Source organism: Marmota marmota, unplaced genomic scaffold, assembly GCF_001458135.2.
Source record: "Marmota marmota marmota unplaced genomic scaffold, marMar, whole genome shotgun sequence".
Taxonomy (NCBI): domain Eukaryota; kingdom Metazoa; phylum Chordata; class Mammalia; order Rodentia; family Sciuridae; genus Marmota; species Marmota marmota.
The window spans coordinates 26249491-26277410 of NW_026000019.1; the positions used below are offsets into that span (position 1 = coordinate 26249491).

Genomic DNA, 27920 nt, shown 5'->3' on the forward strand with positions numbered 1-27920 from the left:
GGCATCAGATTCCACTGTACTCAAATGTGTTCTCACGTGCTTGTGTGTGAGTCACTTATAGGCTAACATGGGTTGGTCACTTTATCACCCACACTATTCTCATTTCCTGAATCTTGTGAAGCTCACTGAGCTCCATTGAGCAACCCCATCTCCTTCCCACCCAACTAGAGGAAGAGGTATTTCCACAAGCCTCCTTAAGCCAGCTGCCTCCTCTTCCCTGTTCAGAGCCATCCCCTGGCTTGGAGTTGGATTTCAGGTTAACAGGCCACTAAAACACAAGAAGGCTCTTCATGGATCTACCTTACTACCACGGCCCTCTGACCAAGCGAGACTGTGAGATCTTATTGCTCAAGGAAGGAGTGGATGGCAACTTTCTGCTAAGAGACAGCGAGTCTGTGCCAGGAGCCCTGTGCCTCTGTGTCTCGTGAGTAGCCTCATTTTCAGCACATTAGAAATCTGGCTTTGGTTGCAGTAATGGCAGCCACATAGTCAAGGAATTGTGTTTCACTGTGCTGCAGCCCCAAATAGCTAGAAGCTTCCAAGACAGGACAGAAGGGATGTGCCCATTGCTCTCCTACCTGCTCTCCTCTCCCTGGTGTGAATACCACATGAGCAGACTCTGTAGCAGCAGAATTGGCACTGGTGGGAAGGAAAAGGAAAGAAAAACATGTGAGATAGAGAGAAGGTAGAAATGTCAGAAACATCCTCTCCTTCACAGGTCTGTTTATTTGGTATGGAGAAGGGGCCCCTTATAAAATTCCAATCTGAAAGATTGTATTTCTGCTACAGCCTTTTTCAAACTTAAAAATACAAATGTTTCATATTTTGTTAGATTGTAAAGGGCTTAACCATAAATCATTTCTTTTCATTTTTCTTGTGGTATAGCAAGAGAAGCAGAAGCAGTCAGCATTTTATCAGTAAAGAAACAGAAACCCAGATTTCTCAAATGACTTGTTAGTATTAAAATTTAGCTGGTATTTCCAGAGTCTATGCTAAGTGTAAGATTCTAAGCCAGAATATCAGAGGTATTTTGATGAAAGAAATTGTTTACACTCAATTTAGAAAGTCATCCTGAACAGATATCAGTGGAGATCCCCTGACTTTGTATATTTTCCCGTTTATAAAACTAAACCCTTTATTCTACCTATGAAAAATTAAAAATCAATTGTTTTCTGTTATAGTGAAATTATTCATTGACACTTGTTAGAGCATGGCGAGAAAAACTTTATTCAGATCACTTGACCACTGCAATTGGATTTGCAGCAGGAAGAGGGATGGAGCTCAATTTTGAATGCAGCATTGGGCAAGTGAAAATGTATAACAAAGGAGTAGAGTCAGTGGATGGAAAAATTGCTAAGATAAGAAGAATTACAGCCAAACTAACCTAAAAGGATTCTAGGGGAAGACAGGCCAGAGTTATCATACATCAACTGGGGTGTGCTGGCAGATGAAGAACCTGATCAGACATTAAGGCTGATCAAATATTGAAGATAAGCGTTCTTGCTAAATGGACTTAGCAGAGTTCTTTGATAGCTGACTTTTATAAGGAAATACACAGATGGGCTTAGGAGAAGGTTCAGAAGCCTGACTAAAGTCTGGCCAGGCAAAGAATCTTCATCATTCTTTGGATAAGCTTGTGTGCTTCTTAGAACTTGAGAACTGTAAAGACAAAAGTGACTATAAATACTAAGAGAATATATAAGGATATGTTCGATTCTTTAAATGGTGTTGGAGATACAGGCATGAGCCTGATAGCCCTAAGGTGTTCTCAGTTTACATTTTCAAGTGAAAAGTGATGATGAGAAAGTTTTTATATACATTTTTAGCCATTGGTAGTTTCTGCTTCGGTTTGTCCCTTAAGGGTTTGTGTGTTGGAAGGTTGGTTCCCAGTGTGGCAATGTTAAGAAGTAGTGGGACCTTTAAGAGATGAGTAAGAAATAAGACTACCCAGAGGTAATTAGTGTTGAGCAGAGGACATTTATGCTCATACTGATGCAGGCTTCTTAACCAGTGATGTAGCTCAAGATTTTACTAATAAAATTTTTCTTCAGAGTTATGATTGTACAAATTGGGAAGGGTCTCAGTGTCTCTAGGAGGGAATCTATAACATCAGCAAAATTCTATCAGGCAAGATTGGATAAATCCACATATGTTATGAAAAAAAAACTCCAAGATTTATTGTTGTTGAAAAGACAAGGGGAAGGGGGGGCATGGGGGTTATAAATGATGGTGGAATGTGATGGACATTATTATCCAAGTACATGTATGAAGACATTAATTGGTGTGAATATACTTTGTATACAACCAGAATTATGAAAAATTATGCTTTATATGTGAAATAAGAATTATAATGCATTCTACTGTCATATATAAATAAAAAATTTTAAAAAAATAAAAGACAAGCTGCAAAATATGACCCTATTTGAGTAAAAAAAAAAAGAGAGAGAGAGAGAGAGAAAGATTGTGTTAGTCAGGCATAATCTCAATGGCGTGTAAAGCTGAGGCAAGAGAATCACAAGTTCCAGTTCAGACTCAGCAAAATTTAATGAGAATTTCTCTCAAAATAGAAAGGACTGGGATGTAGCTCAGTGGTAGAGAACCCCTGGGTTCAATCCCCAGAGTAGGAAAAAAAAATGTCTGGGGAATTTAGGAGTGATTGGGAGAAGAGTGTCAGGTTCACTTTTTCATTGATAACTTATTTGCACTGTTTACCTGTTGTACGTAGGCATCTGTTTCTTTTTTCATTTTTAAACAAAAAATTGTTTTTAATAGTTTATAAAAAATGTAGTGATTCCTCACTCTCTACCCAAACATTGTATTTCTGGGGGAAATTCTACAGGAATTTCAATATAGTACTTGTTTTTGTTTGTTTGTTTGTTTGTACTGGGGATTGAACACAGAGGCACTTAACCACTAAGCTCTTTTTAGTTTTTTATTTTGAGACAGGGTCTTATTAAGTAGTTTAAGCCCTCATTAAGTTGCTGAGGCTGGCTTTGAACTTGTAATCCTCCTGCCTTAGCCTTCCAAGATGCTGGGATTATATGCATGTGCTACCATGCCTGGCGCTTTTTTTTTTTAGGCAGTCCAAAATGTCTTAAATAAATAAAATAAGGATAAAGTAAAATTCCCAGAAAAGAGAGTTTTTATTTAAATTTAAGGACAGAATAGATGAGCAGGAAAGTCTTCCTAGGTAGATTGGAGATAGGACTTAGAGTGGATGCAATTTGGTTACAAGGAAATGAGGTGGAATGCATTTTTAGGGAGGGGAGGTGGTAGCAATATCCAAGTCAGATATTTTTAAGCACATACAACTTATATGCAGGTTACTCAAAGGTAGTTTGAAAACCAGATTTTTGAAGAGTAGGTTGGGATGAGATCAAGGAATTTAAAAGGAATAATTCTGTAGTAAATAGGAGGCACGAATGGCTTCTGAGCAGGGAAGTGCCAAGTTTTAGGAATTTCAAACTGACATGGAGAATGGACTGAAGTGGGAGATGATAAAAACAGAGATTGTCTTGCTTTTGGACGGGAGATAGTAAAGAACTCGATATGGTGAGACAAGTGGAAATGGAAAACACAAAAAGAAGTTGCAAGAGATGTGCCAGAGATAGGACAAACCTTGACCAGTATCTCAGAGACCATGGTCTGTGCTGGGATTCTCTTTGAAAGTGGCATTTATTCTCAGCTTCTCTGCAGTGTATCAGGCCAACTTACATATTCATTTAAAGAAAACGTCACTAAGACATGCTAAAAAAATAATAAATCAAATGGAAAGGCAAGAATAAATACTTATTGGGTGCCTGCACATGGTCAATTCTTGCCCTCCTCTCTCTACCCATGTCACTGAAAATTAGGCAAAATTTCATGCACCCTCAGGCATAAGGCTCAAGTCAAATGTCCCCATGTACATCTCATTGTGGTCCTTGTAAAAGTTTATTATCACCCAGATCAGTAAGGACTACTCAATTTGGGTTGTTCAACAATACTTTGAAATCCCCCAAACACTCAGTTAATGCCTTCAACATAGGTCAGATCCTAGTAAGGAAAATAAGAAGTAAACACAATTGTTTCTGACAATTGTGATGACTGGACTATCATTAGGGCACTCTGAGAGCTGAGAGCAAAGAGTGACTTACCTATCGAGGAGTGAAGAGCAAGACATTACTAGATACAGGAGTTGGAGGAGGAATGGAACCTTCATTTATTCATTCAACAAGCAAACACTAAACACCTGTTAGGTTCCAAGTATGGTCCTCAATATTGGTAAAACAATGATACATTCTAGAGGCAATGTTTATGGTCTTATGAAGCTACATTCCAGTAAGAGGAGACAATTTGATGAAAACAAAAAGCTTTATAGCCAGGAGTTATAAAAAGTTATAGCACATTCCTGTAATCCCAGTGACCTGGGAGACTGAGACAGGAGTATTGCAAATTCAAGGCCTTTGGCATACAAACCATGTCCAATCATAATAAAATGTGTGTAAGCAAATCTAAAATTACAATATAACATAAATATTAGCCTGTTTGTCTACATGGTTTTTCTATATAGAAAGAGCCACCACATAGGTGTTTCCTATGAAGCAAACATTATGCTAAGCATGCTACATGGATTATCTCCTTTGTCTTTTGCAAAGTTCTTTGAGATAGGTGACATTACCTCTATTTTGTGTAGAAAGAAACTAGAGCTTCTGATTTAATAACTTGCCCAAGGCCAAACTGTTAATATGTTTTTAGGTACTTTGCCTTTACCCATATCCCCTGCTCCACTGAACTATGTTCAAGGTGGTCACCTTGGAACCAAGCAGAGAACTTGAGGGCTCAGCAGTGTACCCTAATGTGTAGAATCTTGTCTTTCTGCTTGCTAGAGATGAGCAGCTCCTTCTGCTTTGCTGCATTAGAATGGCAATATGTCAACTTCCATGTTTTCAGAGACCTAAACAAGGATACTACAGTGAAGTTAAAAGCAAAGGAAAGAAGTCTCAGAGAGTATTTGCCTGGTGGCTAATAGCACTGGCCAGAAAGCTATGTGGTAAACATGGACAGGAAATGGTATCTGATCTCACAACATGATAGATTGTCTAGAAAACCCCGACACACCAAACACCATCTGTATTGTGTGACTTTGGGAGTATCAGGAAGTTGAAAGTGGTTTTGCCTTTGCAATTTGTAAAGCCAAAATGCGGTGGGTATTAGGAGATGGAGAGGATTTATCTGTGGAGTTAAGGGAAAGGAGGGACTTTCTATAAAATGCTTCATTATACATGACAGTATGCAACCTATCTTTTTCAACATATTATACTTTGTAGCTCAGATAAAGTTGATACACATCATCTATTAATGATTGCTTAGTATTTCATTGCTTGTATACACCATAATTTAAACATAATCAAACACTTATTTCTATTTTGTATGGAAAGAAACTAGAGCTTCTGATTTAATAACTTGCCCAAGGCCAAACTGTTAATATGTTTTTATGTACTTTGCCTTTATCCATTTCCCCTGAGCCAGGTAAGACTGCAGGTAAGAAAGATTGGTGCCCAAACTCCTGTCTGTCCTTGCTCAGGAGTATAATGGCACTATCTTTCTGTTGTTCTGAGGAAGGTATTAAGAAGAAACCAGAAATTATTTTACTCTCACCACCTAGAAATCACCATTTTAAAAAATTTCAACACATATCTTTCCAGGCTTCTCTTTATGATATATAAGCAAATATTTATGCACAGTTGAGCACAGTGGCACACACCTGTAATCCCAGCAGTTTGGGAGGCTGAGGAAGGAAAATCACAAGTTCAAAGCCAGACTCAACAACTTAGGCCCTAAGCCACTTAGTGAGACCTTGTCTCAAAACAAAAAAATAAAAAGGGATGAGGATTTGGCTCAGTGGTTAAGCACTTCTAGGCTCAATTTCTGGTACCAAAAACAACAACAACAACAACGAAAAAACTTTGCACATAAATGCTTCATTATACACGACAGTTTGCAATCTCTTTTTCAACGTATTATACTTATCATTGCAGCTCAGATTAAGTTGATACACATCATCTATTAATGATTGCTTAGTATTTTATTGCTTGTATATACCATAATGTAAACATAATCATACACTTATTTTTAACATTTATTTTGCATTTTTGCAATGGATCAAATGTAATTTGGGACAATTACAATTTTTGTACTTATATTTTAAAAATTTTGTCCATCTTTGTTCTTGGGATAAAATCCTAAACATTTAATTTTTTCCCACATACTAACAAATTAGTACAATAAAAGATTACACCAACACACACTCCAATCAAGAGCAGCAAAAGGCTAGAAGTCAAAAGTCCTAAAACATTAACCCAAAGTTAACAAATATCAATGTTAAAACAGTTAACCCAAGTTAATAAAGAATGTCACGACCTAAAAAAAGGTAGACCATATAATTGACATCATAGGGCATGTTTATTTCCATTTCCTTTAACTGATCTTTCAAAATTTGACTAAATAAAGCTCAAAACACATACCGGAACAAATTTCCCCACAACACTGGCCACAGCCTGAAACCAGCTGCTCGCCTACAAACTGTTTTAAGTGAAATAAAGGCATTGTGTGCAATTAAAAAATAAATATTAAAAAAGAAATACAATTTCTATATATTAGACTTGTATCCTGCATTAGCCTTTTTTTGTAGAGTCTGTATGATTTTATACATACCATCTACTTGCTTTATTGTACTGACTGGAACTTCCAGAACAATATGTAATAGAAATGATGAGAATAAAATTCCTTGTCATTTCCTAATCTTTGAATGAAATCATTGAGTCTTTTACTAATAAGTATGAGTTTAGTACTTTTATTCATAGTAGAGCTAAGAAGTTTTAGTGGGTTTTTTTGTTTTGTTTTAAATAAGAAATGACCACAGAAGTTTGTTAGTTTTCTTCATGAACTAAGAAGAATATTTGTTCTTAGTTTGTTGATCAGTCAATAGTGATTGATTTTCAAATATTAAAAACAACCTTGCAGCCAGGTGCAGTGGCACATATCTATAATCCTAGCAGCTTGGGAGGCTGAGGAAGGAGGATCAAAAGTTCAAAGCCAGCTTCAATAAAAGCAAGGCACTAAGCAACTCAGTGAGATCTTGTCTCAAAATACAAAATACGGCTGTGGGTGTGACTCCGTGGTTAAGTGCCTCTGAGTTCAATTCCTGGTGACCCCATCCCCCCCCCCAAAAAAATAACCTTACAATTTAACTTGAGCTAATTCCTATCTAATTATGATATATTGTTGTTTTTTGAATATATCGATTGAATTGATTTGTTAAAATTTTGGTAAGAATTATTACATCTATTTAATAGGAAACATAGTCTTTGTCCTTATTTTTTTATGTCTATGTGTGTTTTTTATATCAGAGAAATGCTGACCTCATGAACTAAATTGGGAGGATTTCCTTTTTAATTTTCTGGGAGACTTTGTGATTGTTGTTATTTCTTCCTTAAAAGTTTAGTAGAAGTCAACAATAAAGGCATCTGGGCCTCGAGTTTTCTTTGTGGGGAAGTTTTTAACTACACATTCAATCTCTTTAATAAATGTATGGCTACTCAGGCTATGTTTTTATTGGATGAGCTTTGGGAGTTTGCATTTTTAAGTAATTTTTACATTTAATTGATGACATCAAATTTATTGAAGTAGGATTTCTCATAATATCTCATTATTATTTTAATACCGGAATTGGCAGTGATTTCACATCTTTATTCATTTTTTTTCTTTTGGGCACAGACGATTGAACTCAGGGGTACTCAACCACTTAACCACATCCACAGCCCTATTTTGTACCTTATTTTGAGACAGGGTTTTACTGAGTTGCTTGCACCTTGCTGTTCTCAGGCTAGCTTTGAACTTGCGATCCTGCTGCCTCAGCCTCCCTAGCCACTGGGATTGTAGCCGTGCACCACCAACCCGGCTTCTTTCATTCTTGATATTGGTAAATTGTATCGTCTCTATTTCCTTATTAATCTGACAACCACTTTGTCAATTGTATTTATCATCACAACAGATTTTGGATTTATTATCCTTATTGGTTTTTCTCATGTATATTTTAATAATTTCAGATTTTGTATTTATTTCCTTCTTATGCTAATTTTCTCTCTCCATGTTCAATTGATTACTTAGAGAGGAGTTGAAATTTCTGACTGTAGTCATAGATTATCTATTTCTTCTTGTGGTTCTATCAGTTTTACTTTTGAAACATAAATATTTAGGTGCATAAACACGATTATTAATCCTCTTAATTGGTTGGCCCTTTATTTTATTGTATGGGCTCTCTTCCTTATCCTTGGTTATATTATTTGCTCTGAAATCTACTTTGATTTTGCTAGTTTTAATTTTATTAAAGTTAAAATATAATTATTTTGGGCTGGGGATGTGGCGCAAGTGGTAACACGCTCACCTGGCATGCGCGAGGCATGACCAGGGCCCTGGGTTCGATCCTCAGCTCCACATAAAAATTAAAAAAAAAAAGATGTTGTGTCCACCGAAAACTAAAAAATAAATATTAAAATATATATATATATAATTATTTTCATCATTTAAATTTTAATCTATTTGTCTTTTTATCAGATCTCTTGAGGTCCATGTTCTTGGATCTCGGTTTTTTTATCCCAATCTGACAATATCTTCATTTAATTGGGATGCTTAATTGATGATTGACAGTATGAGGTTTAAGTTTACAATCTATTTATCCCTTCTATTCTTTGTTTCCCCTTTCCTCTTTATGACTACTTTTGGATTGATTATTTTTTTATATTTCCAAATTATCTCTTTGGGGAGTTTGCTAGCTATAATTCTTTGATTTTTTAGTTTCTTATTTATGTTTTTAATGTTGTACATATTGAACTTATCATAACTTATATTTAAGTAATCTTATACCACTTTCCCTGTGGTAACATCCTTTCACTTTCATTCACCCAAGCCCTTGTGCTATTATTGTCATGCATCTTATTTATATATATTTATCAATCCTATAACACATTGTTATTTGGGTTTGAGTAAGTAATTATCTCTTAAAGTAACTTACATATAAGAAAATTTGTTTTCTTTTACTCACATATTTGTCCTTTCTGGTGCTCTTCATTCCTTTGTATATCTTGGAGTTTCTTAACCTTGACATTATTGAAATTTTGGACTAGATAATTCTTTGTTGCAGGGAATGCCCTGGGCATCATAAAATATTTAGTAGCATCTGGATAACAGTAGCCACTTTCCCTTCCAATTTTCAACAAATAAAAATGTCCCTGGAGAACATCAAATGTTCATGAGGGAATAAAATCACTCATGGTTGAAAATCAATAAAACTTATCAGAGAAAAAGAGGATTGGGGAGGGAAATGTGCTATTTTGATTTGTAATAATAGATACATACATGCATACATATATTTAGTCTTCATCCAGTTTCCTAGCACAGATTCCTAAAATTCTTGGGATATCTGGAGGGATAAGAGCCAACAACAGTGACTATTGACTGGCAATCCCTAGGTAGCCTATGGATGGGAGCTGGTTGCCCAAAGTACAAGGCAGGAATAGTTCCACCCCACCCCCAACCTCCTGGGAAATGAATGGGGAAAGGAGTCAAAGGTTGAATCTATCACCAAGGACAAATGATTTAGTAAATCATACTTTTGTAATGAAGCCTCCATAAAGATGCCATAAGACTAGGTTCAGGAAGCTTCCAAATAGCTGAATTCATGGAGGTAGCAAGCCCAGATGGCACGAAAGCTCCACACCTCCAATCCCATACCTCTCCCTATCTATCTTTTTTATCCACTGTTCATCTGTATCTTTTGTAATATCTTTTATAATAAATTTATAAACCTGAGTAAAGTGTTGTTCTGAGTTCTGCCAAGCCCTTTTGCCAAACTAATCAAACCCAAAGAGGGGAGTATATAGCTGGTTGATCAGAAGTATAGGTCACAACCTGGTAGTGGAATCTGAAGCAGGGGGAAGTCTTGGGGTCTCAACCTATGGGGTCTGACACTATCTCCAATTAGTGTCAGGACTAGATTAGAAAACACCCAGCTGATATCCACTGCAGAATTGGTTGGTATTGGGGGATCCAACTCATACATCTGCCATCAGAAATGTTATGTTGAGAGCTATGTGAAAGTAAGAAAAAACACCATTGATGTTTTTCCTGTCTTCATAGGAAAAGAATAAAAATAAAATATGCTAAGGTTGAAAAATATGGACACAGCTTTTTGTTTGCTCTCAACCTGAAAGGTAAAGTTTAACTCACTCACGTTCTTCCTTTTTTTCCGAGTATTTTAATTTGAAAAGTAAACATATGCCCTGTATATTTTTAAAGAAGAAGAAAAAACAAGTACAAAAAGACAGAAAAAAGTCATTCATGGACCTACTACTAAAATAAGTTTTGTTCATACTTATAATATTTTCTTGTGGTCTTTGTTGTATGTCTTTTTTATTCATACTTGATATCAAACTTTATAAAATTTGGCATCTGGTCTTTTTGTTTTGCTTAACACTGTCATATCATGGCATTTTCCACTGCCATAACCATTCTTTTGAGGCTGGGAGTATAGCTTAGTAGAATAGCACTTGCAAGGCCCTGGATTTAATCGCTAGCACTGAAAAAAAAAATTATTATGAATGTTATTTAATGTCTACATAAGAACTGATCTTGTAAAAGCACATGACTTATTTAACCATCTTCTAATATTTTGGATATGTAAATTATTTCTACTTTTTCATCATCATAGATGCTGATAATATTTTAGCCCTTGTGCTTATATCATAATCCATATTTCTGATAACTTACATAGAATAAATTATAGTTCAATATTTGGTCAAAGTGATGAAGACATTTTTATTCCTAATGCAAATTTCTAATTGCCTTTTTAAAAGCTTGTATAAACGTAGAATGTTGCTAGAAGTACATATGAAATAAAAGCAAAAACAAAAAACCAGAACAGGTAAAAGGAGAAAAGGATGGGAGTTGCTAGTGGTTTAAAAAATCTCTGATCAGCTGAAATTTAAAAAAACTTGAATAAACAAGGGAACAAATCTGTATCTTAGCTTTAGTTGGGGTTAGGAATGCCAATTAAAACATAATTTGATAAGAATTCATATTTTTACTAGTACTCTTTCCACTCAAAAACACGGTGTCTCCCTATTCGGTGAAATATTATGTCTCCTGGTAAGATTTCTTCATTTAGGCTTGGCACATTTCTTTTTAAGATCATTCAATGAAACTCAACAATTATTTACTGAATATGTGCTAGAATGAACAAAGCAGGCACCCTGATTCTGGCTTTGGGAAGCTCACAGCCTAGTGTGAGTTGTAAATGAGTAAAAGGATAATTAATATTCAGGATGATTAGTGGTAGGTTTAGATAGTACTGGATGATATTTTTCAGAAGTCCTTTCTATTACCCCAGTGGAGCATTCCATCCCAAGCCACTTCAGCTGAAGCACTCAGTGCTCAGAATCAAAACTCAGATGTCTTGTACCTCCAACTCTCTGGACAAAACTTGGATGGCAAAGATGGCACATGGGCTAGTCACTGTGGCATGCAGATTGGCAGGGTGTCAATATTCTCACTGACTCAGATATCATAGCTTTATGAGAACACTTGAGACGTTAAGACAGGAATATTCCAAGTAAATTCCATCTACCCACCAACTCTTCTCACTTCCCCATGAGAATCACCTCTTCCCCCCTCCACACTTCCCAACACACTCGATAAATATAAGGCATACAAACTTTTAGACTATATTCATATTAGGTCAGTTTCTTGAAGCATCTAAAATTTTTTCAAATATGCAAGAAAATAAAAACTTCACAAAAGACAATTACTAAAAAAAACGTAATTTTGCCCTCAAAATATTGAACTTCAAGACATTGATTACAAAACAAATAAATACTTAGTAGCGAGCCCTTTTATCTGTTTAATTGTCTTGTTTTTGGATAAAAACAGAACAGACGGTAAACCATCTGGAATCAAGACAATTAATTATCAAGATTACTAAAGACTTAAGTAATAAAATTTGTAACTTGCTTTCAACACAAAGGTATCAACTCCTATAAAATTCAAAATGGTTACAAAAGAAAGATGGGATTATTTGAAGATGAACAGGTCAAAGGAAAGTATTTGGGTACTTACCATTTCACAACTAAGGTAAACAGAGTTTTTCCAATAGCTGGAAAACTGCACAAAAAGAAATGCTCACCATGCAAAATGAGACCACTCATGTACATTTCCTTCCTTCCTTCTCCCTCCCCTTACCCTGCTCTCTTTTTTCCTCTTTTCTTCCTCTCTTCATCCCTTCTGCTATCCCTCCTTTTTCTTTATCACACTATTGCACTTGAAAAAAGCTATTGTTTTTTTTTTTCAATTTTTCAAGATTAATAAAAATTTATTAAGTTTTAAGGAGTTTTGTTTTAAATATTGTCTGTGGTGAGCCGTTCTAATTAGACCGTGGCCGCCATTAGAAGATGGCGCCGGCTTCCACTGTGGCCTGTGATAAACAACTCCTAATATGGAGAATTGGCACGCAATCCCTTACCACCCTATGAGAAAGCTCCACGTGGCAGCTTTGCATTGGGGCTTGAGATGCTTTACTAAGGCTGGGAGGGGCATCCGGGAGGGAGAAGAAGAAATATCAAGGGCCTGAATAAACTGCTGAAAGAAGATTCCTGAGTTGCGTCTTCCTTGCGGGCAAGGGGTCGAGACAATTGTCTTTTAATTAATGCAGTAATTCCTATTAGAAAAGAATATATATTTATTAATTTATTCGATTACTTGATTTTTTAAGTATTTGTGATCTTTTATATTTTAAAATGTATTAAATATTTCGGTCTACCAACCTTTGCTTATTAATAAATAATAAAGCACGGCATCATCAGTTTTCTTCCAATATTGTCATCTCATAGAATAGAAATTTGGACTCAAATTATACACATTTCAATTTTACTAAGTTTTGCCACATTGTTCTCAGAGACAAATGGATAAAAAAAATGTGGNAAATGTATGACAGTAGAGGGGGCAGAGAGAGAAGAGGGGAGGGGAGGGGAGGGGAGGGGGGATAGTAGAGGATAGGAAAGGCAGCAGAACACAACAGACACTAGTATGGCAATATGTAAATCAATGGATGTGTAACTGATGTGCTTCTGCAATCTGTATACGGGGTAAAAATGGGAGTTCATAACCCACTTGAATCAAAGTGTGAAATATGATATATCAAGAACTATGTAATGTTTTGAACAACCAACAATAAAAAAATTAAAAAAAATAAAATAAATAAAATAAAACTTTCTATAGCTCCATGTCATAGCCAATATTTTACATTAGTAAATTTTACATTTCTGCCAATCTGGTTTAAAATAATAACTAATTGTTTTTTAATTTGCATTCCTTTGATTGGCAGTGTTTATTGGCATTCTTTTTTTAATTATGCATTTCTATTCTCATTATATATTGTTATATATAAGAAGAAGAATTAGTTTTATATATAATGAGATATATACAATTATCTTCTCCCAATTTGTGAACTTTTTCACTTTGTTAATAGTATATTTTGATAAACAAAAATTTTAATTTTTAAAAAATAAATTCATTAGAGGGAAACAGGTAAGGTGGATACCGTGAAAGTGTGTTATATGTATCATGAAATTGTCACAATGAATCTCACCATGATCATTAATATGCACTGATAAAATTATTCTTAAAGTGAATTAATATTTTCTATGGCTTGTGCATTTTCTGATTTAAAAATTTCTTAATTCAGTGTCATTATGTTGTTCACTTATATTTATTTATCTGAAGTTTAATGTTTTGCCTTTTCATAACTGAGTCTTCAATTATAGTCTAATCCAGTTTTATCTGTTTCCATATGAAAATATTGCCATTTAACAAATAGTTCATCCCTGCCCACCAACCTGCTATGATGGATTGGTCACAATTCAAGTTTTCATATGTGCATGGATGTGTTTCTGGACTACTGTATGCCACTAATATCTTTTTCTGCCCTGAAACTAGTTTCTCACTATTTTAATTATAGCTTATAAAAAAAAAAAGAAAGAGAAAAAAGAAAGACGATAAGAAAAAGATTTATGGGCTGGGGATGTGGCTCAAGCGGTAGCGCGCTCGCCTGGCATGCGTGCGGCCCGGGTTCGATCCTCAGCACCACGTACAAACAAAGATGTTGTGTCCGCCGAAAACTAAAAAATAAATATTAAAAAATTCTCTCTCACTCTTTCTCTCTGTGTCTCTACTCTCTCTTTAAAAAAAAAAAAAAAAGAAAAAGATTTATCAAGATAGGACATGCCCTTCATACACTCCAGTCTTTTTCTTTTCCCAAATTGACCTGACTATTCTAAGCCTAGATGTTTGTACAGAGAAGTGACATGATCTGACTCACATTAAAAAAAAAATCGCCCAGGCTGTTATATAAAGAATAATAATTAAAGATGTCAGACAGAGAGGAAACAATTGCTAAAACTATGTCCTTAAATAGATGAAAGAGGATACGCCTCCACTGGAAACAGGAGGGATTAGCTTTCAGAGAGATATGCAAAGTTCATCTGTAGTAAAAATGGCAGGGTATGTGAGTACAGATGTTAACAGGTATGGTGGTACAAGTCTGGGAATTCTCTACTTATTTATGGCCTTTGCTGATAAATGGATGGAAACATCATGCTAAGTGAAATAAGCCAGACTCAGAAAAGCAAGGATTGAATGTTTTCTTTCATATGCAGTAGCTAGAGAAAATTAAGGGATAAAAGAGAGGGGGAATCCCCTGAAAATAGAAGAGAGATCAGTGGAGTTGAGAAAAGGGGGGTTGAGGGGAAAGAAAGAGGGATGGGCAAAGGGAAAAACTGCAAAATGAAATGGACCAAATTGTGCTATGTACAATATGAATATGCCACAGTGAATTCTGCCTTTAACTAGAAGGAACTGATTTTTAAAATAACAAATAAACAGAGGAAGACCAGTAGAGTAGAGGAAAGAGAACAGGAAGAGGAAGTAAGGAAGGGAAAGAGGAAGTACTGGGGTGTGAAATGAATCAAATTATATTCCATGCTTGTATGATTATGTTAAAATGACCCCAATGCTATGTAGAACTATAGTGCACTAATAAAAACATCAAAAATATTAATAATAATATAACAGGAAAGAATGAGGATGGGAAAGCATATAGTGGGGATTCATGGAGACAAGAGAAGGTATAGAATCATTTTTTTAAGGAGAAAAGGGGAAAAAAATGATTCCCTGGAAGCATCAAGAGCCCAAGTGAGGGCTTCATTAATTTAAAGTAAAACTATTCTACCTGGATCCATGTTCTCACCTCATTTGCATACAACAAGTTGGAATTTAGTCAACATTCTTGTTTTGCTATTTCAGTAGAAGAGTTTGAGGTAAAATGCTCCTGGAATTATGAAGGGGTTATGCTACCAACAAACCCATGATATGTTGAAAATATCATCAAACATCATCACCATCTCAAAATTTCTAATAATTTTATTTTAAACAAGGGGCCCTATATTTCATTTTGCCCTGGCCTGCAAATTATGTAACCAGTGTTGGTTATGAAGTGAGTGGCTTAGGTAGGTAGAGAGCAAGATCGTTGGAAGAGCGAAGATCAAGGATCTAAGAAATTGGGCTGTTGAACCCTCTATGTATGAATTGAAATTGCCAAGAGTTAGACAAGAATAATAATGGAGAGAGTGACATTGAGCTACAACTAGAGACCAAAAGATGAAGGTGATCCTAGTATTAGGTGAAATAATTTAGAGACATGAAACTCAAAGCTGTGGATTCAGAAAAGAAAACTGCACTGAAGAACCCTGAGAGCAAGAAGACTAGCCTCAATCCCAGGGCCCATCGTGAAGCCCATAGTGAGGCCCATAGTGAGAAGGAGGTGGGAGGAAGAAGTAGCATTTTAGGGAAATAGGGGAAGCAGTGCCCAGGGTAAGAGGGACAGCAGATTCCTTTGAGAGCAAGAAGGTGACGAGAAAGGGAGGGATGTGCTTAAAGGAGATTGAAGGTAGAGAGGATTTTGAGGATGGCGAAGCTTGAATTCCAGGGAACCCAGTGGAAGGATTTCAGGAGAGGAAGAAGGGAACAGACAAAGCCTATAGATAGTCTTGTGGAATTAGAATGCAGAAGATAAGGCAAACCTGCCAGACTGAGTGGTTCTTGAAATGACTGGCACACAAGGAAAAGGGGCATAATGAAATTAGCTTAACAAATTCAACAGGGAGAGAGTGGAGGCATGGTGAGTGGCGAGGTGACAAGGGGAGAGACTTCCATGTCACTAATGGTGGCGGGGGTGGGGGAGTGCCAGCAGGGGGTTAGTGCAGGTAGAAGACCTAGGGGAACCATGGTCTTTTTACAAATCTTTCATATAAATGCACACTGGGGAAAAAAAGTGTTTCTTTTAAAAGTTTTATGAATGGCACTTATAAAAATAAGTAGAACAGGGAGCATTAAAAATAAATTTTTGTTTATGCCATCATACCATAGTCATATATTTTAGTTTGTCCCTGATGCTGTAACAAAATACCTTAGACTGGATAACTTATAAATAATAGAAATGTATTCTTCACATTTCTGGAGGCTGAGAAGTCCAGGCTCAGGCACCAGGGAGTTTGGTGTCTGATAAGGGCTTGTTCTCTGCTTCCAAGATGGCATCTTGTCCTCTGGAGGAAACAAACACCATGTCCTCCCATGGCAGAATGGACAGAAGATACAGGCAGCTCTCTGAAGCCTTTTTTTTTTAACTTTATAGATTTTTTTTGTTTTAATTAGTTACACATGACAATAGAATGCATTTATGCACTTTGATATATATATATGATACATAAATGGGGTATAATTTTTTTTAAATTTAATTGATTTTATTTTTTTAAATACATGACAGCAGAATGTATCACAATTCTTATTAACATATAGAGCACAATTTTTCATATATTTGTATATAAAGTATGTTCACACCAATTCATGTCTTTATACATGTACTTTTTTTGCATTACAATTCTTATTACACATATACAGCACAATTTTCCATATCTCTGGTTGTATATAAAGTATGTTGACACCAATTCGTGTCTTCATACATGTGCTTTGGATAATGATGTCCATCACATTCCACTATTCTTGCTAATCCCCTGCCCCCTCCCTTCCCCTTCCACCCCTCTGCCCTATTGAGACAAATAGNCTTCCCCTTCCACCCCCCTCCCTTCCCCTTCCACCCCAATTCCATATCTAGAATTCATCTATTTCTCCCATGTTCCCCCTCCCTACCCCACTATGAGTCAGCCTCCTTATATCAGAGAAAACATTCAGCGTTTGTTTTTTTGGGATTGGCTAACTTCACTTAGCATTATCTTCTCCAATGCCATCCATTTACCTGCAAACGCCATGATTTTATTCTATTTTATTGCTGAGTAAAATTCCATTGTGTATATATGCCACATTTTTTTAATCCATTCACCCACTGAAGGCATCTAGGTTGGCTCCACAGTTTAGCTACTGTGAATTGTGCTGCTATAAACATTGATGTGGCTGTGTCCCTGTAATATACTGTTATTAAGTCCTTTGGGTATAGTCCGAGGAGAGGGATAGCTGGGTCAAATGGTGTTTTTATTCCCAGATTTCCAAAGAATCTCCATACTGTTTTCCATATTGGCTGCACCAATTTGTAGTCCCACCAGCAATGTATGAGTGTACCTTTTCCCCACATCCTCGCCACCAACACTTATTGTTGTTTGTCTTCATAATAGCTGCCATTCTGACTGGAGTGAGATGAAATCTTAGAGTAGTTTTGGTTTGCATTTCTCTAATTGCTAGAGATGTTGAAAATTTTGAAATGTATTTGTTGATCGATTGTATTTCTTCTTCTGTGAATTGTCTGTTCAGTTCCTTAGTCCCCTTATTGATTGGGTTATTTGGGTTTTTTTTTTTTTTTTGGTGTTAACTTTTTTTGAGTTCTTTGTATATCTTAGAGATTAATGCTTTATCTGAGGTGCACGTGGTAAAGATTTTCTCCCATTCTGATTTTCTCCCATTGATTGTTTCCTTTGCTGAGAAGAAGTTTTTGGTTTGAATCCATCCCATTTTCTGATTCTTGATTTTACTTCTTGCCCTGTAGGGGTCTTGTTAAGGAAGCCAGATCCTAGGCTGACATGGTGAAAATTTGGGCCCATTTTTTCTTCTAGTAGGCACAGGGTCTCTGTTCTAGTGCCTGAGCCTTTGATCCATTTTGAGTTGAGTTTTGTGCAGGGTGAGAGAGAGAGGTTTAATTTCATTTTGTTACAATGTAGCTTTCCATTTTTTTCCAGCACCATTTGTTGAATAAGCTATTTTTTTCTCCAGTGAATGTTTTTGGCACCTTTGCCTAATATGAGATAACTGTATTTGTGTGGGTTTGTTTCTGACTTCTATTCTGTACCATTGGTCTATGTGTCTGTTTTGGTGCTAATACCATACTGTTTTGTTACTACAGTTCTATAGTATTGTTTAAAGTCTGGTATTGTGATGCCTCCTGCTTCTCTCTTCTTGCTAAGGATTTCTTTGTCTATTCTGGATCTGTTATTTTTCCAAATGAATTTCATGATTGCTTTTTCTATTTCTTTGAAGAATGACATTGGGATTTTATTTTATTTTATTTTGAGAGAGAGAGAGAGAGATTATTTATTTATTTATTTATTTATTTATTTTAGTTTTCTGCGGACACAGCATCTTTGTTTGTATGTGGTGCTGAGGATTGAACCCGGGCCGCATGCATGCCAGGCAAGCGCATTACCGCTTGAGCCACATCCCCAGCCCGACATTGGGATTTTAATAGGAATTGCATTAGCTCTTTATAACACTTTTGGTAGTATGGGCATTTTGACAATATTAATTCTGCCTATCCAGGAGCATGGTAGGTCTTTCCATCTTCTAAGGTCTTATTCAATTTCCTTCTTTGGTGTTCTGTAGTTTTCATTGTAGAGGACTTTCCCCTATTTTGTTAGATTGATTCCCAAGTGTTATTTTTTTGAAGCTATTGTGAACGGGATAGTTTTCCTAATTTCTCTTTCAGTGGGTTAATTGCTGATGTATAGGAATGTGTTCGATTTATGGGTGTTGATTTTATAACCTGCTATTTTGCTGAATTCATTTATTAGTTGTAGAAATTTTATGGTGGAATTTTTTGGATCTTCTAAATAAAAAATCATGTTATCAGTAAATAGTGATAGTTTGAGTTCTTCTTTGTCGCAGCCCGGCTGGCTGGGCAAAATAACCGGGGGGTGACGAGCAACTTGTGTACATTGATACAGCAGGAGTGGGAGCTGTTTATTGTAGGACAGGAGGGGTATATATACATTCCACACAGCTTATCTTAATTAACATAAACTAGATACAGCAGTCAACCAATAAGGAATCTCCACACTTAATGGCTCGCTGGCGTTGCTTCACAAACCACTCCCTCTGGCAACATGCCAGGCGCCATCCTGACTTGTTTACAGACTCTAACACTTCTTTACCTATTTGTATCCCTTTAAGTTCTTCTGTCTAATTGCTCTGGCTAGAGTTTCAAAGATGATGTTGAATAAAAATGGTAAAAGAGGGCATCCTTGCCTTGTTTCAGTTTTTAGAGGGAATGTTTTCAATTTTCCTGTTCAAAATTATGTTGGCCTTGGGTGTAGCATATATAAGTTACATGATTTTGAGGTATGTTCCTACTATCCCTAGTTTTTCTAGTGTCTTGAACATGAAGGGTTGCTGTATTTTGTCAAACGTTTTTTTCTGCATCTATTAAGATGGTCATTCATTCTTGTTTTTAGTCTATTGATATGATGAATCACATTTATTGATTTCCATATGTGGAACCAATCCTGTATCCCTGAGATGAACCCCACTTGATTGTGGTGCACTGTCTTTTTAATATGTTTTTGTATGCTATTTGTCAGAATTTTATTGAGAATTTTTGCATGTATGTTCATCAGGGATATTAGTCTGAAGCTTTCTTTCCTTGACATGTCTTTGTCTGGTTTTGGTCTTGTAGAATGAGTTTTCTATTTCATGGAATTCTTTGAGTAGTATTGGTGTTAATTCTTCTTTGAAGGTCTTGTAGAATTCGACCAACAATTCATCTGGTCTTGGGCTTTTCTTGATTGGTAGGCTTTAGGCTTTTGATGGTGTTTTCTATTTCATTTCTTGAAATTGATCTGTTTAAATTGTGTATGACCTACTGATTCAGTTTGAGTAGGTCTTATGTCTCTAGAAATATTTTGATGTCTTCAATATTTTCTATTTTATTAGAATATAAATTTTCAAAATAATTTCCAATTATCTTCTGTATTTCAGTCATGTCCATTGTGATATTTTCTTTTTCATCACATATTTTAGTAATTTGAGTACTCTCCCTCTTTTTTCCTCTTCTCTGAAGCCTTTTTATAAGGACATTAATCTCATTCATGATAGCTGTCATCAAGAATTAATCATTTTCCAAAATGCCCCACCTCTTTATACCACCACAGTGGAGATTATGTTTCTACTGAATTAGGGGGCTGGAGGTATAGTTCAGAGGCAGAGTACATGCCTAGCATGTATGAAACCCTAGGTTCCATCCCCAGAACCACAAAAAAATAAATAAATAGAAGAAACCTACATGAATTTTGGTACACAAACATTCAGATCACATCATGTAAATCTTGTCATAAATTCATATAAATCTTGTCATAAACATATCATGTATGAATAATCATACAAAATACATACTAACCTACTAAACTCATTGCTCTGTAATCTCACAGTGTTTGGTTTTTTGTTTTTTGTTTTTGTTGTTGTTTGTTTGTTTGTTTGGTACTAGGAATTTAACTCAGGGGCACTGGACCACTGAGCCACATCCCTAGCCCTATTTTGTATTTTATTTAGAGACAGAAGGTCACTGAATTGCTTAGTGCCTCACTTTTGCTGAGGCTGGCTTTGAACTCACAATTCTCCTGTCTCAGACTCCTGAGCTTCTGGGATTACAGGTGTGTGCCACCGCACCCAGAGCCTCATAGTGTTTTTTGGAAAGCTTTCCAAAATAAGCAAAAATAGGTATCATAAGTTCAATAAGTTAATTTATTATAAAGCATTAATGTAATGTAGCTTGTTACTCCTTTTAGAATTTTCTAATTTGCAAAAAAATAAGAGCATGTTTGAGCAATGTCTGTCTTGTATCTTGGCTTTTAATCAAATTAACATAGCACCTCCATGTGTTTTATTTTTTTCATAGTCCTCTAGTGAGGATTACCTTAGATAATTTAAAATAAATACATTTAAGAATTTAGTATAGGTTATATGATAACAAGGTTCTAAAACAACAAGCAAACAAAAACTGTGGAATTAACCAAATGCAATTACAGACTTTGTTTTTAGATCCCAATTTAAACAATATTTCTTTGGAAAAACATTTTTGAGACCTCTTCCCAGTCTAGAATACTTTGTCACACGTGGACAGTCATATAACTTTTTGGTTTTATATCACACTTGTCATGTGATACTTACTGGCTTATTTTGGCCTCATGAGACCCCCCCCCACCAGAAAGGATCAGGATTTGAAATCAATTACCAAAACCTCCAGACAATTAGTGATGAATTATAGTGTGATACTTGTACCTTAAAGCTGGAAATAGATACCTGACTTACCAATTCAGTAAAAAAAAATGAGTCAGGGCTGGAGTTGTGGCTCAGAGGTAGAGTGCTGGCCCTAGGTTACATGTGTGAGGCACTGAGTTTGATCCTCAGCACCACAAAAAGTAAAATAAAGACATTGTGTCCACCTATAACTAAAAACTGAATATAAAAAATGAATCATTTCATTCTTTGGCATAGGTGTATGGGTGGTGGAGGGCCGGGGCATCAGGAAGTTTGAGCCTCATTCAATGTTTTTGATTCTATTTTTTTTTTTTTTACATTGTAATGTTCTGTAAAATCAGAATATGTCCAATAGTTGACGGGTTCCTTTAATGTTTGTACTCTTCTCCAGGAAAGCTATTAGAAATTAATAATGTATCTTACCATTGATAATATCTTAGAATTGAAGAATTCAATATGGAATTTTATTTCTTGCTTGGAAAATTGCTAAAATGGGTCCGTTATCTAAATTATGATTAGATGATTAGCCAGTGACTCCTATTGCATTGAGAAACAAGAGCACAATACATCACTTGCTTGGACAAAATTCCCAACATTCTCTAATGCAGTCAATGAGAAATCATTGATAAATAGCATGGGCATAGCTCAATGGTATTTTATATGTTCTATCAACCTAGAGCTAGGTGAAAGAGCTAGGGTGAAGCACCAAGACCACTGGAGCTGTAAATTTTCTCTTCTTATTCTCTTTGCCAGAGTCAAGACTTCCATCCTAACAATAGAGCTCCCCATTTCAAAGCCCCTGTGTCTTTCAAATTCTTTCAGATGAGAGGGCCTAATATTGACTAGTTTCTTTCAGGATCCAAGATTGATAAAAGCATTGCATATAAAATCGGGTGAGAATACAACCAGAGAAGTCCAAAATTGTGCTCCATTTATTTGAGTACAATGAATCAAAGAACATTCTGCTGTCTTGCATTACTGATTAGTACAAATAAATAAATATTTTAAAAAAGAATTTAAAAAATCTAATGAGGGCTGGGGATGTGGCTCAAGTGGTAGCGCGCTCGCCTGGCATGCGTGCAACCCGGGTTCGATCCTCAGCACCACATACAGACAAAGATGTTGTGTCTGCCAAATACTAAAAAATAAATATTAAAGTTTAAAAAAAAAAAATCTAATGAGACATGTTGCCTCGATTTGTATATAAGAACATTATGATTCATACAGTCATCTTTTCACAGGTTTAGAAATTTTGTCTATACATACCGAATCTTCAGAGAGAGACATGGGTACTACAAGATTCAGGTGAGAACACATAAGGACTCCTGCAGATCAAGGCAAAACCTGGGAGAGGAAAACCTGAGATCATCTCTTGAACACAAGATGTGACCAGCTGAAGGCATTCTAAGAGGAAAGCCTTGTCTTCAGGGGCCTGCTGTGGATGATGGGTTGAAGTGACTGTGTTATGGAGACCTCCTGTACACAACTTCAGTGTCAGCCTACATCACTATCATAACACTGCATGTCAGAAAACCTGATTAACACCCTTCTTTGTAGCCCAACACAGTGGCCCTATGATAACCACAGTGGTGATCAAGATAACTAAATACATAAAGGTAGAGGAAGCAAATTCTTTTTTTTTAAATTATTTCTATAGGATTGTATCAGAAAATAGTATTTGGTTTACAGCTGACAAACAGAAAACAACTATTCACAATTTTACTGAGTCAAGTTGATGTTCCTCCTTTCAATTTAAATTGCAACCTTTTGGGGGGATTCTGAATTCATCCTGTATGTAAATTGCATGTTTTGCATTTCCCATCAGAAGTCCACCTCAGTTAGTTCCCTAGCAAAGCTTGCCAGTAGGGCACAAGTCTGAAATAGGCTCTTAGAGCAGTCCCCTTTACAGTGTATCTACGAGAAGAATTGGCCCCAGACAAACTTGCCAAGGATAGGGCTGACTTGACACTGCAGTCCAAGTTGCATATTTCTTGATTGTAAATCCTCTTTACTCAGAGTAGCTCAAGTCAGAGCTGGACTCAGAAACACAGTCTTTATGAATCGCAGTTGGTGTGAGCTCTTAAACATGAGCTGTTGGCCTCTTGTTTTCAGTTTGTCCACTCTCAGAAGCAACCCTGAGAACCGCTATTTCAGGAAGTTTCACAATTCACACACAATTGCAGATTATGAGTGACTTCTTTTCTTGTTTTTTTGCAGACTTTGGAAGGTACTCCAAAACAGATCTTTCCAAGCCTAAAGGAATTGATCTCCAAGTTTGAAAAGCCAAACCAAGGTCTGGTGGTTCACCTTTCAAAGCCAATAAAGAGAAGCAGTCCCAGCTTAAGAAGGAGAAGATTGAAAGTTAAACTGGATGGTATATAAGATAAAAGCTTTCCTGTGGGATCAGAAAGGAGCCTTCAACCTATTTCCACCAATGTCCTCTCTTGGCAGAATCAATACAAATAGATGCCCTTTCCCATGACATTACCTCTGAAAAGCTTCATCCTATTAAGTGCAATTTCAATTTTATTGAAAAATAATGTCTTCCAGCCCCTACAAGTGGTGGACTGCTGTGTTTGGGCAGCCAAAATAGCAAGAGAGGGTACTGGGCTGGCTTTGAATTCATTCTGCGACCTCATGCAATCTGCTCAAGTTTGGGAATAAATGAACACGTGGACAGATTTTCCAATAAGAAAATCACTTCAACTCTCTCATTCACACTTATTCTCTTACATTTTTTTTCCAATATTTAATAAGCATCCATTTATAAAGGGATAGCTGACAAATATTTCAGATATATCCCTAAAGATATGAAACCATAGTGGTAAATTTGAGAGCAGACAATCTATCTGAGAAGTCTTAAATCTTATCACTAGCAGCCACTATTGCTTACCCTCACCCTTAAGATTTGCTCTCAACAGAATCTAGTACCTCTCAGTTGCAATGTAGTTTGAATTTGACTTCCAGAGACATTTAATCCTGATCTTTTCTGGTTAAATGTATGGCTAATCACAATGGAAAGTGATGTAGTTGCCAGTGGGCAGGTGATGGTGGTGAGATCAGATATGCTAGCCAGGGAGGACAGAGGATACAGCCTTGGGTCACAAAACCCAAGAAGAGAAAGAATCACTCAAAAATATTCCCCAAGACCTGGGCAAGAATCTCCCCACCAGTTCTCCATGTTTGGTCAATACTTGCAGAGTGAGCTCCCAAATACTCATCTACAGAAAGGGAAATATCTCCCATTGACCTTATTTTCCTCCTCCCGTTGCCTTTGCCTCTTTAGAGCAAGCTTCTGATGAAGGCACTCATTTTTCCATGGTGAATGCAGATATCTAGTGCTGGAAACTTTAAAGCTTGGCTTATAAAGGAACCCCCTATTTTTCCAGAAAAGCTCTTCAAATGGTACCCCCACCATTTGAAGATGTCACTTTGATATGGCACCAAGATTGCTGTGGTCATGAACATTGAAAGGAGATCAATAAAATAGAGAAAAGTGACCAGGAGAGGGGGAATGGGAGGAGAATGATATTGGCCAAATTATATTGTATGTTATGTGTAACTATACAACAATAATACCCCCTTCTCCCCAAAAAAGAAAAAAAAAACCAAGGTGGCTTCACTAAAAAACAACAATAAAAATATGGAAAAAGTTTAAAAAATAAATAAAAAGAAAATATCCACTGATCCTAGGATCATTTATTTAAAAATTCATTCTTAAAAAAAGAAAAGAAAAATGCTGGTCTTCTTTCCCTTGAGTGGGGTTGGTTAATATAGCTTCTGGGCATGAAGTCTCATGGATGGTCCTTTGCTTTTTCCCCCAGAGAACAATGATGACGACTATGTGAATGTCTTACCTTAAAGGTGAAGATAAGAACTCTGGACAAAGCAAATTAAAGAAGAGATGGGGCAACAACTCTCACAGTTGGTAACTGCTTCACCTGCAAAGTGTAGGTCTGGAATGACAAATTCTCGTGGCCAATTCAGAATCTCCCAGTCAGGGTAACTGAAGATCTTCTGTCTATTAGCCTCGGAGAAATCACTCCTCATATCCCTGCCTTCAAGACGAACACTACAAGAAGGCTTAAAGCCCCTCTTCACTTCTTGGAAAGGGACACCTGACCCTATTCTTCCTGACTTGTTAAAGGAACTACATCACAGTTGACATCCTCTTTCTGTCAGCTTCATACAGAGGAAAGGGCACTTGGCAATGAGTTCTGAACCCTGAGTTTCAGTCCAGTGACTGTGGTTTTGCAAAAATCACAGTCTATTTCTTCATTAATAAAAAGTAGTTGGGGTTAGGGGCAGGGGTTATACATACTGGCCTAGTCTCTCTGTAGAACTTGGTTGTGTTCAGTGGAGTTAGAGAATCCAGAAGTGCTGGAAATGTGTACGGTAAGGGATCAGGGTCTCATTCTCCTCACACAGCCAACATATTCTCTGTACTTGCCTTACTTAGGGATTTATGTTTTCTTTTGTATCAAAGTTAAACCTGTAATGCAATATAAACATGCTTACCGTAACCTAAATTTCACATGTATAATGGAGCCATCTTAAGTTAGGAAAACCTGTGGTCAGAATGGAGCCATTTTAAAATTCCTTAACAGGTATCCGATCACAACTGTAGGCCCTTTCCGTGCTCTGTATAGTGATATATGTGGGTATTTTAAAGATATTCTCCTGGGCTGGGGATGTGGCTCAAGTGGTAGCGCGCTCGCCTAGCATGCATGAGGCACCACATAAAAATAAAAATAAAGATATTGTGTCCATCTAAAACTAAAAAATAAATATTTTTTAAAAATACTTTAAAGATATTCTCCTATGTGCGATCCCATTTCCCACCTAGGTTCTAAGTATTATCAAAGCATGCTTGGGTCTCCCTTTTATCCTCCACAGTGTGTAAAAATATTTGCTGAAAGAGTTGTGCCTTATTCGTAGACATTATTGACTAAGAAGCATATTTCTGAAGAGATGACTGAATTGATTTTAAGGCCTCTAGAATTTTTCTACTAGTTCAAAATGTTAGAACCTTGTTAGTTTGGAATGTACCAAGTTCAATGCCCATCCTTAAACCACAGTGATTTAATTTCACCCTTGACCATCCTTTCAAAGTTATTAAAAAGAGGAATTCTAGATTTTCAGATGACATGAGCAGCAGACATGTGGCTGGAGTTCCCGAATGTGAATCATTATGTAATGAGTTCCTGGGTCACAGCAATCCAAGGCTATGACCAAGTATAGAAGTGAAATGGAGCCATATTCAGAGGGAGCCAATTTCTTCTGGTTGGTTCAGTAAAAGCCACCAGAAGCAAGCCTGCTTCCTGTGATTCAGTTCTAGAATTTTGATTCATTCTTTATGGTATTAAGAAGTACGTTCCAGTTTCCAGCGACTATAGCAATCCTTGGCAAAGAAAATATATTCAATGAATAGTTCTCAAATGAATGAATAAATCAGTATATAAAATGTGGTTACTCATTCTGGATAGTAGGTATTTTCTTGAGCTTTATACATTTCAAAATCCAGTATATCAAGACAATTTTCAAGATCTTTAATTTATAACTCTCCTAGAAGCAATTTCCTTTTTGTCAAGCACCCATGCATAGAATCTTGCACAATGCTTGGTGAGTTTCCAGTACATTTCTCAAATAAGCAAGCAACATTTAATAGCCGATGTTAACATCACACTATGACTCCCTGACATTTTTTAGAAGATCCTGAACTGATCACAGGAAGAACAACTCAAAAATCTGGGTATGTGGGACTGGAAGAGGAAAGCCAAAGTATTAATATTTATTTCAAGTGTTTGAAGTGCTGCTCTGAAAGATGATCCAGACTCACTGGATACAATGACAGGCCAAAGAACTTGGACCAATGGTTGGGTGTTTATAGGAGAGCGGTTTTAGTCAAATATAAAAACATTGAACCCACGGGGTCTATCCTACAACCTTTCAGTCTGCCCAGTGTTGTGGTTCAAGTAGACAATGATATATTCCAAGGATGTTGGAGAGTTGATTCCTGTCCTGAAAAGAAATTAGACTGATGGAATGCTAAGAAATTAGACTTCTAAATCAAGGACAATTATATTCTATTCTCTTCTTTAATAACTATAGTGGAAATCTATCTATCTATTTCTTTCTTTCTGTTTTTTATTTTGGTATGGAGAGTTGAGTTTAGCACATACTTTAATTGTTAATTCACAACTGCCATTAGCCCATACGACAACTTTCTTTTGTTTTATTGCAGTTTTTTTTTCCTTCATCCCTAATTCCCATTCCAAGATCTCCCCCTCTGGAACCAG

General features: G+C 36.4%; 1 protein-coding gene across 1 annotated transcript; it reads left to right on the plus strand.

The window, feature by feature from the left end:
* Positions 1-110: 110 nt before the first annotated feature.
* Sh2d1b (SH2 domain containing 1B) lies at positions 111-26072 on the plus strand. The gene is made up of 4 exons (XM_015491916.2): positions 111-424; positions 22863-22926; positions 23839-23995; positions 25446-26072. The coding sequence occupies exons 1-4, from the start codon at positions 291-293 to the stop codon at positions 25481-25483; spliced, it is 393 nt and encodes a 130-aa protein (XP_015347402.1). The 5' UTR covers positions 111-290; the 3' UTR covers positions 25484-26072.
* The last annotated feature ends 1848 nt before the right edge of the window (positions 26073-27920 follow it).